Source organism: Tinamus guttatus, unplaced genomic scaffold (assembly GCF_059628265.1).
Source record: "Tinamus guttatus ecotype Peru unplaced genomic scaffold, ASM5962826v1 Tinamus_guttatus_pri_ptg000115l, whole genome shotgun sequence".
Classification (NCBI taxonomy): domain Eukaryota; kingdom Metazoa; phylum Chordata; class Aves; order Tinamiformes; family Tinamidae; genus Tinamus; species Tinamus guttatus.
Genome location: NW_028288649.1, coordinates 4,493,525 through 4,510,762, shown reverse-complemented (window position 1 = coordinate 4,510,762; position 17,238 = coordinate 4,493,525). Strand labels below are relative to the sequence as shown.

Here is a 17,238-nt window from a genome sequence, read left to right as displayed (position 1 = left end):
TGGTGAGCAACAAACTCATTCAGGAAACACTTGCAAGATTTATAACAAGGCAGCTCTGTCAAAATAGGCACTAAAATTTCAGTAACATCTTCCAATTCCTATTTTTACTATATCTTTCTGTATGCTCCTCCTAGAGCCTCTGAGTGTCAGGTCAAGAAGGAAAAAATTATTTAGATACCCAAGTCACTTTCTCAAATAAGGGGCAAGTACACACTTGCAATGACCAATATCTGATCTTGTGGTCCAAAAATGAAATGAACACACTCAAATAAGAATAACTCTCTAGTAAGAGTTAGCAGTGTAAATTATATTGCCATGCAGTTTAAAAAAAAAAAAAAGTTAACTAGAAATTACTCAAAAAAAGGGAACTATAAGCAAAAATCATACAGCATTCCTCAGTCCAGTCACAAACAGTAGATTTAATTACCAGATTATTTTATTAATAAAGAATTGTTATCATGCTAATTTTTAAAATGGAGAAATACTTATCAGCTTACTTCTTTCTTACCATTGTAGGTTATCCTTGGTTTTGTCAAGCACATCACAAGATGTAAATCCATTTCATCAGAAGATACAAATTTTGAACATACAGGGCACTTGAATCCTATGAAAAACAAACATATGTAAGTGTGATTACACATGATCATGTTGCAAAGCTGTATATTTATATTCAGGCCAGAAAAACTTGTTCTGCACACATTACAAGCCAAAAAAAGCCATAGGGCAGCGCTGAATTTTTGACCTGGAATCTGTCATGTAACTATAACTCCCTGATTTCAAAAGAATTCAAAATGCAAGAATGTTCACATGGACCATTGCACCTGCAAACAAATCTGTTGCCTATCACAAACATGTCCACTGCTGGAATGCAAACACTTTCACAACAGCTCTCTAAGAGCAGTTTAAGACAGGCACAGGAGGCTAATATGACTCTCCTAAAACAGAAATTAGAAACATAGAGAGAACATAGCCATTAAAATCTGAACTTGGGCAGGAGCTCTGAATTAACATCTCGACTTTTTCCAGGAGTACTACTGAAACTTTAATGAAGGAGCTCAAATTTACATCTCACCCTGCAAGCTGCAGCATCCCTTACCAGTTTGGGACACAGGGATAGCATTAACTCCTGGGTGCCTCCTCACCTACTCCTTCACTACCATTTCCTGAAGCACTGAGTTTTGGGTTGGCTTCCCTCGTCCTAGCCATGTGTGGCCTTGTTTAGCTGGTGAGGTCAGGGCTGGAGGCAATATGGGGTGAAGAATAATTAGAGAGTCTGAAACATGATGCAACTTCGTAACAGTCATGACAAAACCCTTAATACCTTAATTCCAGTCATTGCCAATGGCAGTAGCTTTCCAGTTACAAGGCAAGATTGGTCGGATAGGTTTTATGATCCGCAGTTAAGCCTGAGTGATAGACTGATTCTGATCTGCTGAATAATTAACGCCACAGCAAGAGACAAAAAGCCACTAACAGTGGCCTGAAAATGTAGCGACTGTTAAGGAGGGAACCTACAGGATAACAGAGCAAAACTACAGAAACATATTGCCAGCCCGTGCCCAGCTGCGGCCTGCTGCCATGCCAGTTTGCCGCTGCCCCTTGGCCTCGCACCAGCAACCCCAGGAGCCCCGTGAGCAGCAGAGCCAGGCAAGGAGGTCAAGGGACGTGACACCACATTCGAGTTACTGGTGCCTGAGGTTTCATCTCTGCTGTTAATCATTATCCAGATGTGGACTAAGCAACTAACCTGAAGCAGCTGTACCCAACAGAAGTAACGCACTTCATTTATGGAAAGGGGTTTTGGAGAGCTTGTTTCTGTTTTATCGGGGTGCAGCTAATAGGTAACTGTCAAAACACAGGAACTGAACAGCAACTGAACGTGCACCCTGGAAACCACTTCCGGGCTTAAAGTACAGGGCTCTTTCTTCCCATTTTACTCGTGAGCAGTTGGTATCTACTTGTTCTTCTGCCAGGGTTACACTTTAGTTTAAATCTCTCTCCTCATTCCTCTGCCTCTCCTCACGCCCATGTCTTTACAAACAGCTTATGTGCATAGGTTAATAAGCACAAAACAAGCAAACGTATCTTGGGAAAAACAGGTAGAAAGGTTTCGTATACTCGTAAAAAGATTTGCTGGCTTGTCACATGAAACTCTCTGTCATGCAATTTATAAATAGGTGTAAAGCCCACTTCTTCAAGCAGTGAACAGCCTGCAAAAGTAGTGTTTCTCTTTCCCTCTCCCCTCTCTGAAAAAAAAATGATGATTTTGCTCTTTCTCCATACTTTGTTGTTTTTGTTTTTTACTATTATTTTCAAATTCTTTTAATCTTAGCCAGCTACTGTCCAGCTTCTATGTAGCCTCTTTCCCCCAGGGCTGCATCTCAGCATGACTAAAATCTAGAAAACAGTATCTTCGTCCTCCACCCCCCTAAAAACCATCCCTAACTGCCTTGCACGATTTTGTTACAGTTTTCTTCATGAACTGACTTAAGGACAAATTCTCTCTCAACCTTTACCAGTTCAAGCAGCGAAACACTCTTGTGCCCAGTCATAACCAAACACTACTAAGTCCCACGCACTGTTCTTATTTACATGCTTCTATAATTAACAAGATGTCTTGCTTTATAAAATAGCACACGGTTTCCTTATAGACCACAAACTGGCTCCTGCTGGGCCAGAAGGGAGCATTGGCATCACAGCGCTGTAACGACTGTGTTGATACCTAGTTAAGCACCGGGACAGTCATTAACAGGTTGTCTCTGCTGTCTGGACAGAAGGTTTATGGTCTGTCTAACAGGGAGGAACAGGGAAGCAGTCTTTGGGACCCTTGCCGAAGGTAACAGGGAGATTTAAGAGGTACACAGCCCAGGAACCCTTGGAGGGAAGACCTGAATCCAAAGAAAACACTAGGGAGAGTCTGGATATATAATGATTAAAATATGTGTATAATGGTAATTACACTCCTTATCAGCAAAAGCCATAAAAAACTCTTACTTGAAGCTATGCATAAACTTAGGGCAGCTTTAAGATACCTTTCTGGTTATCTAGCTAGGGTATCCAGTTCACTGTGCCTACACTACCATGGGACTCCCATCCATTTTTATTTCTGTACTCCTCCCCTCAGTCTAGGAAAACGGTCAACATTTTACCTCTGTAATACCTTGTAGTTTGTACAGAATTAAAGGAGATCTGGTGAACAAACACCAGTGTCCTCCTAGCACAGTACCTCCACGCTATCTGACTGCTGCTGCTCTGCTTGGCAGCCAAACGTTGCTCTGAAGAACCCAAGAGGTTCTTCAGCAGGAGGAGATACTACTTCACTAAGCCCTGCGGCTTGCGGGTAAAGGTGTCCGTGGAAAAGATGTTCTTGCCACTAGCATTAGCTGTAGGCCAGAAATCAGCAAGACAGCAGGAAAAAATGCCTTGAACTCTCATACTTGCTGAAAAAAAAATACAAATGAAATCTCACTTTGCAATGCTCTGCTGCAGTAACCAGAGCCTGGATTTAGTTGTCTTTCTCAAGAGATGCACACACATGTTTTGTGGGAAGGATATTATCATTTCCAACTCCTTCTGCATCCCCAAACGACAAATTATTTTGAATATAGGCATCATATCTAGTTAGTTTTAACTGTACTTGAAAAAAAAGATTAATATGTGAACATTCAACACTGTCCATCAACCAGCTAAAGGTCCTTTAAAAAGCTGGTATTTTCCCACCTTTTCTCAAATGAGAGGGCAAGTTTCACAACCCAGTTTACCATTAAGTGCTCGGAAAGTACAACAACTCCATTGTGTGGCTGTCCAGCAGGCTGCAGACATAGCCTATGTTTGTTTTTACCACCAGACTCAATGAACAATTCTGATAACTTAAAAGTTTCACATGACTTTGACAGCCATGACAGGGCAACAATAACTTAGCATCTACATGACTTGCCCTGTTGAGTTCTGCAGGTTCAAAATGGATTTGCAGACGTTTGGACAACAAAGTCATTGGAGGAGGTAGCCTCAGGTGAAGTCTCCTTGTATCGACTGTGAATCTCATGTAAGTATTTCCTTCCTTCCAGAGTGGCTCCAGCACACACCACTGAGTGAAGTGCTTGCCTAAAAGACTCTGAGAAACAAGTTCTCACCTAGGGCCCTCGTTTGGTTTCACAAGCCTGCATTCAATACTGAAAGTAACCAGTTACTTATAACCACAAGCCAGGAAAAAAAGCACAACTACCAGACGAGAAAGACAGAACAGAAAGTAAGGGTAAAGCAAGTCAAAAATCCCCACATGGCACAGAAAGTTTGAGATAACGAAACCTGAAGAAGTGGTAGGGCTTCAGTATTCAGAGGTTCTCTGGAATGTTCTCTCGAATGCATCACTTTTCCCCAGACTCCGCTGCTATATTTTGCAAATGAGTCTTCAGGTAGCTATGAAATATCATTGTCTCCCACATCCATTTACAGAAATGCTTCATTTCTGATAAGTTGGGAAACAGGTGGACAGGATGATGGGTGGCCACCCACTCTATCCATACCAACTTCAGCCTTCCTTTCATTGCTATCTGGCTCTGTTTGCCTTGCTTTGCAAACACCAGATTGCTGAACTGGCAGTTCAGTTCACAGCAAAGCTAACAAATAATAATAATAAAAAAGAACAAAAATCATAAACTCCTGGACTCCGCATGTTTCACAAAAAGATTCTGATGCTAATTCTGGAATATGTGTGTTGCGGTGGGGAGAAAAAAGAGCAAAGAACTTGCAGACAATACAGTGAAGAGTGTCACAAAACTACACATAAAAGAAATGTATTGAAGTCTTATTAGAAATGCACAGAATGGATTTCCTCCAGCACAACTGCTTAATGCTAAAACACTGACCAAAAAGTAACCCCGAATAAAGCCCTCACTAAGTCAAAAGCCTGATCCCTTGGCTTGATCAGGACAACCTTTCACAGAGGAAGCCTCAACTAGAACTTTACCAAAACCAAACTAAAAAGACACTGAGACCAAATGTCCACTTAAAAATAATAATAAAAAATCAGTACTGCAATTGTCTTGTAAAATAAGAAGGATAAATCCACCTTGGTTTACATTTAAAGTAGTAATATGCAAGGAGAAAGCAAGCATACATATGCCTTTGTAAAATGTATTTGACAAAAATAAGCTTGGCAAATGTTACTATATAAAGATCCTACCCTTGCTTGTTCTTTGGCATTTGGAAAAACAAGTATATACAATCAGGAAGGACACCATTCTGTGAGATCACACAAACAAACCTGCATAATGATGCATATATATGTGTGTGTGTGTGTGTGTATATGTATATATATATATATATAAAATACATATATATGTGTGTTTATGTGTGTGTGTGTATGTGTGTATATATATATATGTATATATGTAAAAGAAACCACAGAAAAGATCCTTCAGAGACAGGGAAAAAGGAACCTCAGGAAGTCACCATGTTCTTTCTATATTGGGAAACTGGGTAAATAAACTTAGAGGACTTAATCTGTCCTTAAAAATCAACTAGTGAAAGATTTTACAGCCATCCTAGATAACGTACAGTGCTGATCAGCTATTTCCAGAGAGACTGAAAAATCTTCCCTTATCTCTCATCTAACAGTCCTGACCAAAAAATAAAAAATAAAAAAAAAAAATTTTGTTTCTTCTCATATCTTCAGTGGACGTGGAAAATAGTTGATAATTGAACCAGTTCACCTTCCCTTACAGGTCCTGATGACTAAAAAACTTATTTCTCTTACTGCCCTCTAGACTGCCTCCAACCATGACCCACTGCATTGCCAAAATCTGGGCAGAGCTTTCACGCCAAGACTTCAAAAGTGCTAACCAGAAATGAGTAGTTACCTATTCTATGCTTCCATTACACTTGGTGTTGAATGAAGAAGGTATGTATTACATATGGCCGTGTGAGTATGCACTTGCCCAACACATGCAACACACTTTTAAACCAAAGCAACAAGACTGTCCTCTGTCAACCCATTCCACCCATGACCTAAAAGAATCCCCAAATCCTCAGCAGAACTGTTACTAACCAGGTCCTATTTTGTAACACTGCATTTTATTTCTCCTTGTCAAACTTAGCACTTTTTACTTGTCTTTTTTCTTCTGCTTTCAACACTTTTCTAGCGTATCACAAGACAACGATGAACTCCAACTTTACCCCCACCATGTTTCAGCAATTCCAAGTATGCCATTACAGCTCTTTTTTTAAAGTGCACTTAAAAAAGAAAAGATCTCAACCAAACCCAAGGCAGACCACCATTTGAATTGCTCTCCTACTACAACCATGGGATGTCTTCTCACTATTTCTGCATCCACCTACTGTTTCACCTAGATCATGTTTTCCAAATTTGCACATAAGAATGGCAAGTGAAATAGCACAAACTTTATTATTGAAGATGCAATGCTTCTATTCTTTCCACTTCTTCCTTTTATTTTCACTGTGTAGAAGACTGTGAAGTAAGATTGTGAAAACGGCAGAAACACAGAAGCAAGTAATTCAGATTCTTGCTGAAGTAACAACATCCTAGTCAAGTTGAACTTCCTACCCCTTTCTTCTAAAAAGTAATTTGAAAAGCTCAAAAGCAAATTAAACAGATAAACAGCACCAGTAAAGAATACACTGTCTATCAGAGTTATCAAGCCAAACCGTTCAGTTCGTTCTTCCCCCCAGTCAACTGAAACGGAACAACAGAACGAGTAAGTCCTTAAAACAAAAGCCCGAGGGTTTGCCTGGGAAAGTGGATTTCTTTAGCACACCTCGCACCTTATCTGGCAGCTTTGCCCTTACCACCCAAGGGGATATGAGGATTGAATTTCATTAGATTCTAGAACAGAGAATCGACAAGAAGGTCAAAAAAAAATTGGGGGCATTCCCAATTTACTGACTGCCTAGGAATAACCAAATGAGAATTTCTACATGCTGCAACTCCAAATAAGAAGCAGCTTGTAAAAAGGTTTCTGCTTTATGTAGATAAATTCTTTATTAGGGCAGAGGGATCTCAGTGAAATTTCCTTGTTGCTGTCCATTCTTATACTGTCAGTTGTGTAAACCAGGAGAATACACCCAGAAATATTTCTGAAGGCAAAAGAAATGAAAGGAGAAGGTCCCTCAGTTTGGGAGGGAAGAGGAAATCGCAAAAACTTAAGGAACACAACATAAGCACAATTTATTTTTTCTTCCTTTCAGCATATGCGATTTTGTGCTTACAACCTAGAGTTTTTTTCCCTCCTTTTTTGTAGACCCACACTGAGAGGAGCAAGGGATGTCCTCTTGCATTTTCTCAAAGATTCCAAGGCGCATGAAAAAAAAAAAAAAAGCTACAGAAACTTCTTTTGAGTAAGGATAAACTCAAAGGAGCCTGCAGAACAGCTACAGGAGACTTGTTTGCCTAAGCAAAAATATATAAAAGAAGACAGAATCTTACAATGTAACTTCTTTAACTCCTGTCATCTGATTATTTGGAAAAGTGAGATCTTCAGTAGCAATTATTGAAAAATAATGCAATAAAATATCAAGGAGAACAGTTGAACACAGCACATTTTCTTATTCAGAATAAGCCTTTATTACCTGCACAATTTCAGGTGTTACCAAAGTAACATGACAAAGAATTTAACTGACAGCGGCACATTTTTAGAAAGTGAGGAACAATAAATACAGCTATTAAAAGATAAGGGGAGGGGGAAAAAGCCCCACATGAAAATACACTGCAAGTCAGAGGAGGGAACTGCAGGTGGGGGAAAGATATCTCTTCATACAGAAACAAGAACAGCTGTAAGAATGATATTTAAGATCAATGCAAGCACATGAGAATGGGAAGAATAAAGAGCTTCTTAGGTCCATGTGAGTGCACGTGTGTAGAGCTGGGTGATTGTTTCAATCTCTCTTTCATCCCACTCCTACGGCACCTATGAACTTTCCAATTGACAAGCACAATGACAAGCACAACCTCCAAACTCCTCTGTAAGCTGTTAATTCACTCCTTGACTTACTACTTCAGAAACTGCACTTCAGACATGCCACATATCCGATCACAGATCCATAATTTTCAATGCCCACAAGCTTCTTCGTTGAACAGAAGTAGCTGATGTTAGTAATAGAAATAAATGTGAACATGAAGTTTGCTGGGATTTACGTTAGGTAGGTTTAAAGAAAAGAGCAAGCCTTGGTTTTCTTGTAGGAAAAAAAAAAAAAAAAGCTTCCACGTGAATTCTAGTCCAAATTATTTCAGATTTAACCCACTATGTATGAGAAATACACTTTCAATCAGGCACTGACTGGACACTACATCTATCCACAATGTGTAAACACTTTTCCAAAACGAGTATTTTAATTTCTGTAGGCCCTTTCCTGGGGTGGGGAGGGAGAACCACCCCAAATCCTCTCTCTCTTCCAGTGTGAGGTCTCCCTCCCAGAATCAGAGTCCAGAGGAACATAGGAAGGGGCTTGCCCAGTTGCTCATGAGATCTTTGGGACAGAGACAAGCTCAAATCAGTGTCATGTCCCCACACAACCACATTGGCAGAGCGAGAGCCCCCATGGGTGTGGGGAGACTCCAGCCCATCACGACTTCAGAAGCTCCTGTGCGCAAACACGTTCTCAACGCGTCGGGAGAAATCTCAGGTGGACACGTGGACACTGCCCAAGTTATCCAAATACACAGCTAAGCCAGCTGGACACACTTGGAGCCCAATAAGCCATATTATTAAAAAAGCGAGGAGTCTGAAAGCATGATTGACGATTTGGGGCATTAATGTATTTGTACATGACAAGCAGGATTAACCTGGCAAACAGGCTTAGCTGTTGCACTATTAGATGATGCCAAATAATTTGGAGCAAGTCAGCCCACAGGCCTGAAAATGCTACACGAAAGCCTTAATATTCTTATTTGGAAAGACATTATGTATTTCCATCACTTTTTTTTTTTTTTTCCTTTCTTAACTTACCTATTGCAGTAAAAGAAGAGAGAATTTTTCTCTCTCTTCTCTCTTCCTAGTTTCTTTCAACCCTGTAAATTCCTTCCTTCCTGGGTTTTCCCACTCCCTCAGTTTTCTATTGTCCCCTAGAGCCATGTATTTTCCTCAATCACATGAAAAAAGAAGGCTTCTTTCCATCATTCCCAGGGAAATTGGCTGGAGGGAGGGGAGACAGATTAACACTCTCTTACGGAGAGACTCTGGCCCTTGGGAGCAACTAAGTAATTTGGCAAGACAATTAGGTCAAGGTCTAGACCTCCCATTCCTCACAGTGTCAGTGAAGTCAGTAGTGTCAAAAATATACTAGAATTAAAGAAAACTTCTCCAGAAAGCGCTGCTCCAAGATGGGTAGAAAGAAGGAAGTCCTACTTTTTGGAAATGCACAGATGTAAATATCTTGAAAATGTGTACTGCATAAGGCAACAAATCTGATTAAAATTACATGAAGCATGATAATAAGAGAGGGGAAGGTGGAAATATCATGCTGAGAGTCTAGTGACAGCTAAAAGGGAAGAGGTTATGATGTGAAAACAGTTGAATAATGGTTGACAAGGATGATTAAATTGAATGTGTGAAACAGACGGCACCTTGCTGATGTGGAGGAACCTTCAGAGCAAACTGGCCAAAATGTTTTAAGGTCCTATGAAAAATAAATAAATAAATGGGAGAGACAAAGAGGACACTGCACTTGGACCCGAGCAGACAGAAACAAGGGAATAAGCCCCAGGAGAAGGCAGCATCTCCAAAGGCAGCACAGGTATGGATGCTGCTTGAAGGCATGCAGAAGACAAAGTCTCTCAGAGAATCTGAAAACTAGGATTCTACTACACAAACAAGGCAGTAATGAAGACCTGAGAAAGCACAGCATTTATAGACAAGTTGTCTGTTGGCTACAAAGTTTTTACCAAAGTAAGTGAGGGTTTAAAAAAAAAAAAGTCCTCACTAGGGAAAAACTTTGTAATGTCTGATTTGGTTGAAATACTTACCAACAACCTACTTGTTCCTGCAGAAATAGAGGTAGCAGTGATAAAGAAAAAAGGGAAGAACCAATCAATGACAAAAAAAAGTCAAGAGTACAAAATATTAAAGAGTACAACTGGGAAGAATATATGTAAATAAAAGTTAAATGGTTTTATAGAATGTCCAATAATTTAAATATTAACTCTCCATATAAGTTCTGGTATTTTAACAGCATCATTAAATTATATATATAGCAAAGTAGTTATATTTATCGTTCAGTGTAATAGAAAATTATACCTATTAAAACACAGTTTCAAGAGTGTAAAGGAAAAATGTTTTAAAGCATACTTAATTTTCTTCCATTCATCTCTCTTTTTTTTAGTCATATAAGAATTTATATTACCTAATCACAACAGCAGACTTTCCTGCAATATTTATATATGTTTTTTCTCTTCAATTCTCAAAATAGCAGCCCTAACAGTCCTCCCTAGAAGGTTTTGGTTCCTTAAATCTGAAAGGAAGTCTTTGCCCTAAACTAATTTATTTTCGTTCACTTTAAATTGTTGAGAGCAGATTTTTTTCTTTCTATTTCTCCCACTCTCCAACACACACCCCAGAACAAAAGTATGATTTATGTGTAACGGAGCTTAGTAGAAATGTCTGGGCTGGAAAATAATTTTTAAAAAGTTTTAACTTTTTTTTTTTTAATGGAAAATTCAACTAACAGAAGTGCTCCCTGTATTGACTTCTCTAATCTTCCAACTTGGAAAATATTTATCTTAAACTATTATATAATAACTAGGATGTGGGTTCATATACCACCTGACTTTTGACAGAGTGATTCGGAATCTTAAAAGTAGGAAGAGCAAAAGTAACAAAAGATCTAGCTTGAGAAAGGTGCATATTGAAATTAAATCCTTAACTGCCTCACTTTTAATGGAATTTGAATGTTTAACATGAGTTACATACAAGTTGTAGAACAATATGAGAGCAGTTTCGTGACTGCACGATATGGCATTTAACAGTTGTGTGTTGCAAGTTTTGCAAAACTTCCTGTTTCCAAGACAGAACCCTTTCCCAGCCTTCAGGAAAGTCTGGCAGCAAAGCAAGCATGTACAAAGCATGTAAAATGCCTAATAGATGAAACAGCAAAGTATTTCATAAGTGGTTCAGAAAAGCTAGAACTGAAAACATAAATATATAACCCCCCGCCAATGGTTTCCTAATTATTGTCAAAAAAGCTGAAAAAAAAAAAATCAAGCTGTTGACTTACATGCTGTAAACACCTCGATCACAGCAGATTTGTCTTTATTTCCCATCCTTTACCTCCATTAAGAGAGAACACAGCCCCCTGTAGCAGCCCCTGCAGCCTTACGCCAACAGAACATCCCTGTAGGACAAACCCGCTTGCAGATGCATGCCCTAGCATTCCTAGCTCAGCAGCTAAGCCAGCAGCCTCATTCCTGCTCTTTTCACATTGAAGATGCCACTGTGTGAACGAAGAAATATTTTGTGCATTGCTCACATTTTAGGACGCCCTTTGTGGAGTTTTCTACTGAAAAATTTCTATTTTTCTCCAGTTATAACTGCTCTATCAGTTCATTTGTCTGATATCAGTTATTAATATGAGTTCAATTGTCTGACCAGAAATTTGCTAATAGGTGCCTATTTTATACACCTATTCCTAGAAGAGAAACAGTTTGCTCCTGTGATTCTGTGATTACCCAAGTCATGCTAACAATAAGAAGATGATGCACATCTGCATACGTACACCAAAGACTAAGTAAATTTTAACAGGGATGTACACATTTGGAACACGGCCTCTTTTCACTGGTGGCCACCGACAGAACTAGAGGTAATGGCCAAAAACTGAAGCACCAAAAGTTCCACATGAACTTAAGGAGAAATTTTTTAATCATGAGGGTGACAGAGCACTGGAACAGGCTGCCCAGAGAGGTTGTGGAGTCTCCTTCTCTGGAGATCTTCCAAACCCGCTTGGACGCAGTCCTGTGCCACGTGCTCTAGGTGACCCTGCGTGTGCAGGGGGGTTGGACTAGATGATCTCTAGAGGTCCCTTCCAACCTTAAGCATTCTATGATTCTATGATTACTTCAAATGACAGATATTTTGACTTTAACCACTTTGAAAAATGGTATGGTAACTAAAATACCTTCACCTCTCCAGTAATGGCTTCTGTCTATATAAATGGATGTTTTCAGCAATTCGCTCACCCATAACACTACTGAGGGCAACAGATGCTGTAACTATTTAAGTCTTCAGTAGTGCAGTCTTCATTGATCAAACAAACTCGTGCCTGAACCATCAACTGATACATATATAAGTTATACATAAAAGATGCACTGCCTTGAGTTTAAATTTGAATATCAAGGTAACATGAAATTACAGCATGGTAAAAAATGGATTTTTTAACTTTAAAAAGCTGACTGAAGACCTATCATAGTTCATCTATCTATTTCAGGAATGCCCTTGTAAACTTAAGGTTACAGTGTGCCAAGGCTGCAAATATGCCTGCATGTATTGCAAACACAAGCAAATATTTGTTTGCACGTTTGTATTAGCCCCTCCTCTGAAGAGGAAAGAAGCAAAGGAGAAGATGGGAGCGACGTCTCCTTTGTATAGCGGTGAAAGGCATCGAGAAACTTGCCACAGCTTACACGGAAAGTCAGGCAAGTCTCTGGGTGTTACTGTTTAGAAAAATGCCTAATTGCCCACAATGACATTGTGCCAAGGGTGACAGGAAATATAAATGAGGATATAGAATTGCACTGCTATCCCAGACAACGTGGCCTTCTTAGCCAGAACCTTGCTATGAAGTGATGAAGTGACGAAGCCAGGCTTTTCCAGAGATCCCTAAAACCAGTGATGGGCAGGTAAAATATAAAGAATTAAAAGTTTAAATGAACAACAAAAAAGCTATTTTTAATGCTGAGAAAAGCTCTTAAGGACAGCTAAAAGAATACAAACGTTAGGGCATGCATGCCTCCTGGCTCTTTTACATACTACCCCAGCCACTTCAGTCTTGCTATTTCTTTTCATATTGCTCTCCCTTCCTGCACATGGAACTTCTACAACCAGGCATGAACTTAAGATGTTCCAGAGGTACCTTTAGTTAAGAGGAGCATTAGTCCCTCAAAAGGATTTTCAATTCAGTAGATAGAAAATGTCCTTTTAAATGCTTTGAAAACAAAACAAATGCCATGACACTCTTCAAGGATCACAGGTTTAAAATCTGTTATCAATTTACTAAAAGGCTTTCTTATTTTTGTTTTTAGGGGAAGGAGAGACCAAAGCAACTTTTCTGCACTGACATTAGCTGAAACGAGCTCCTCCTGCTATAGGAGAAGCCCTCAGAAGGCAAAACTATTGCACATAGGTCACTGCAATAGCGGCAGCTTCACAGTGAGGTGGAGAGGCAAAGCCAGGCATCCCTCACTTAAGTCTGGTTCCAGCTCTTCTGTATTAAGCCCTGTTTACAACCAAGTGAGAGTTATGCAAGCACAGCCTCTGCCATTTTTCTTCAGTAAGTATTTTCTTACTTAAATTTGCTAATAACTAATGTTTTCAGGAACAGCTCACAGAGAAAGCGTCACATGCCTGTAGATCATTACAAAATCACACACTTTTCTCCTTCTAAGGCAGTTCTGGGAGATCTTGCCCTGTCTTTTACAGCAGTCAGAAATTAGCGAACTGGTAGATCGGCCAGTAAAATAAACCTACTTTTATTGTTTTCCTTGAGAGAAGCACAATTCCTGGCTTTGTATAGCGAGAGCACCATGTACACTTGGCTTTCTGGGACTCTGCAGACATAGTACCGCTCATTCCTCTAAACTTATAAACTACAACAGCAGCTTCTCTTTTGGAAGACCTCTCCCCAGGGCAGTTTGCAGGCTACAGAAGACAAGCAGCTGTCTAATTTTTCAGGGAGATCCTCCAGCTAAAGTCTAAAGAAAAGAACACTGGCCTTGTTCTGTGAATAAAAACACTTTACTTTGAAAATGGTATATGTCCAGTCCTTTCCACAAAACATGGTAAGATGGATTGAATTTTTGCTCTTGGTCTAAAATCAGTCCCTCAGTAAAAACTCATCACAATGGGTAGCCTAAATACTACCCAAATAAAAACAGATGCAGTTTGAAGGATTATATCAAACATACAAACATGCTTGGAAATATTCTTTCAAATAGAAGTCAACATAAAATTGCAAATTGCCCTCCCTCACTGTTGTGTACACAGGACCATTTTTGTCTTGATATCAGAGCTATTCACAACAAGAATAAAAATTACGCTTTTAGCTCAAGAACGTGACTTCACAGCATTTAACACCATCTATACAATGACTTTCAGAAAGAAAAATTAAACCTTCAATTCACTCCCTGGTTTCTCATGTGCAACAAATTTCTTAAAAGTTATCAAGTCACCTACAACACAGGTGGAATTACAAATCCACAGCACATTATTGCTGTTATTGACCTACCCTGTATCTGACAAAGCTGAAAGGATCCAGGAGAATAAGCCAAGAAGCATTTTGGAACAAATTCAAAGCAATAAAAGAATAATACAGTCTTCTAGTCTATCAATATTCTGTTAAAAAATATATATATATATGTACACACAAGCCAGAGTCTTTAAGAGTAACTTAGACAAAAATTCTGATATCAAATGCATTAAAATGGACTGCTACAAAGCTCTTTAACAGGCAAGCTGCTTGTACACAAGAAATGTGTAAAATATACAGAAATTTCTTTTAAAGTCCCAGGTGTGACAACTTTCTGAGTTTTGCAGAGGGCAACTTTAAGAGTCAAGGAAATAAACCCTCCTATAAAGCTACTATTTCCATCTTCTATTAACTGTTAGAATAACTTCAAAATTAAATATTTTTAAATTTACATGGCAAGTTCCTCCCCCATCCAAGCATATGTGAGAAGCATTTCATTCACTATTCAGTCTCCGTGCATTTCCTCAACTAATCAGTGAACTGCCAGAAACCTAAAACAATCAGAAAGCCAGGGAAATAGCTTTTAGAATATGACTTCAATAAAAACTTCAGAGATTTATAAATAAAATCATGTTATCTCTCTCCAAATTAATACGCAGTGAAGCAAGTCTAAGGAAAAAAATGTATCAGAAGAAAAAAGGAAAAAAAAAAAAGTAAGGCAAGCCAAGAAATTACCCAACAGCTTGCCACAGCTCACCAAGACATATTGCAGAAGTCCAATCTAAACCATGCAAAGTTACCCCCGAGCTACAGACAACTCGTTTGGAAACGTAAGTTTTCCAGGGTGGTGAATAAATCTAGTATTTGTTTAGTGATGGCATTCCCACTTTTTTTTTAGAGGTTGAAATGTGCACATGCTAACAACTGAAATAGTAAAATTACAGTTTCCTTCCCCTTCCGCTCAAAACTGACTGTATTTCTTCCAATAGTGAAGGAGGGAAAGAAATGAAAATGGCTGTTTATATATGTATGCAGCTTATATATTACATATAATGCCAAAGATCTCCTACATATAATGCCAAAGCAGCTTCTTTCAGAAGCTCGTGTAATGATACAGAAATGGACCAAAGGGTCTTCAGCTTAAGAAAGAGAAAATATTTACTTTCGGATTGCCACCCCCAAAGAAAACCTTGCAAGACGTTTGTATAAAGATAACAGTAAGTAGGGGGAAAAAAAACACACATTATCTTAAATAAACTGCACTTAACAATAGGAAAAAAATATTCAAACCACATAGCTCTCTGCAGGCAGGGTCATAGAAAGAAAGGAAAAAGGTCACTGAAGTATTTACAAACCCCCTTTTCACACATGAATCAAAGTATTACTGTTTTACATCTGGGCTTTGAAAGCTATTAAGTGAAATTAAATATTTACATGTTTTGTTCTCTTTCTTCTACACAAAACATGGAACTTATTACCTCAGCATTACTGGATGCGAAACTCTTTTTTTGTAAGTAAATATTTCAGCTTCTAGACTTTAACCTGTTGTCAAGATAAACTAATGTTATTTCAAAAGGTTAATCTGTTAAAGAGCTTCCCACTGCTCAAGGCTTCTTTCTAACATTACTTCAAAAAGTATCAGATTAATCCTCATCAAAGCTCCTCCAGATTTAATTTTTGAGGTCTAATATTTTAACCATCTCATTTAAGAGAACGTGTCACACAGTGTCAAAGAAAATTGAGCAGATGGTATGATGTAGAAGGGTTCTGTATAACCATTTTATTTTCTTCTCCTTCCACTTTCTAGGAGGGAAGTGCAGTTGAAAGTACAACACTAACAAAACTGTGGACAGAAAATGAGAACTCCCCCAGAAAATCTTTAAACCACATGACAAATTAGGGGAAAAAAAAAAAAAAAAAGATGAAACTTGGAATAAGGAAGCTAATCGTCAGGGCTGTCAGCGCTGCTTTCTGTCCCACAGGGAACTGGGGGTTAAAAAAAAAAAAATCCACTGCAAATTCTTTGTGTTTCAAACAACACTGCAGTCAAACCAGAAACTTTTTGGGGAGAATAAAACACTTCAAGGACACCTTCCTTTTCCTCCAAGGGTTTCTGCCCGGAGCACCCCAGCAGCAGCGTCTGGAGGGGCGAGAGGGGCCTGGAAGAGGCATTTGGCCAGAGCTGTCCAGGGCCCGGGTGCTGAACGTGCCTCTGCCCTGGGGGGTGACCTGCCGCTTTGGGGGTTTTTTTGTGGGGGAGGGATTGCACTTTGGAAGCACATTTGTGTTAAATGCTGAGCAATTCATTTGGCGGAGTGAGATTAATTCCCAGCATCTTGTTAGTCCCGTTATTAAGCGCCGTTATGTAGACAGCGGGCTGACAACACCCGCCAAGTTATGAACACTGGGAGTGCGGCCGCTGCAGCCGGGCACCACGAAGCCCTCGTCAGGGTTTTTACTCCGGGTGCCCGGGCAAGCCTCAGCGCTGAGGAATGCAGACTCCTTCCTTTCCTTCTACACAAAGCACAGCGAGGCCCATGCAAGTGTCAAATCACGGAGAATCACCTTGATTTGCACAGCACCGGTGCCAGCTTGTAGTCACGGTCGATATTTCGCCTGTGCTGTGGAAAGTTTCTTGACACCCCAGTCAGGTGCTCTGAGTTTTAATGAATAACTGTGTCCGGCTTCTTGGTTTGTACGCAAAGCAGCAGTTTCAAGTTTACCAATGGGAGTAGTAATGCCAGACAGCACCCCGAGCAAGTTTATTTTAACAAATTCTGTTATCAATCCATCCTCTTGAATCTGGCTGAGCAGACAGTTGCTGGCAGA

The 17,238-nt window shown here is 39.5% G+C and overlaps 1 protein-coding gene across 1 annotated transcript in view; it reads right to left on the bottom strand.

The window, feature by feature from the left end:
• The window catches only part of ZNRF2 (zinc and ring finger 2), a 52,371-nt gene that overhangs the window by 22,369 nt on the left and 12,764 nt on the right, over positions 1-17,238 (bottom strand). Inside the window, exon 2 of the mRNA XM_088521132.1 lies at positions 509-604. Within this exon, the coding sequence (XP_088377258.1) occupies positions 509-604 (96 nt within the window). The remainder of the gene's footprint in view (positions 1-508; positions 605-17,238) is intronic.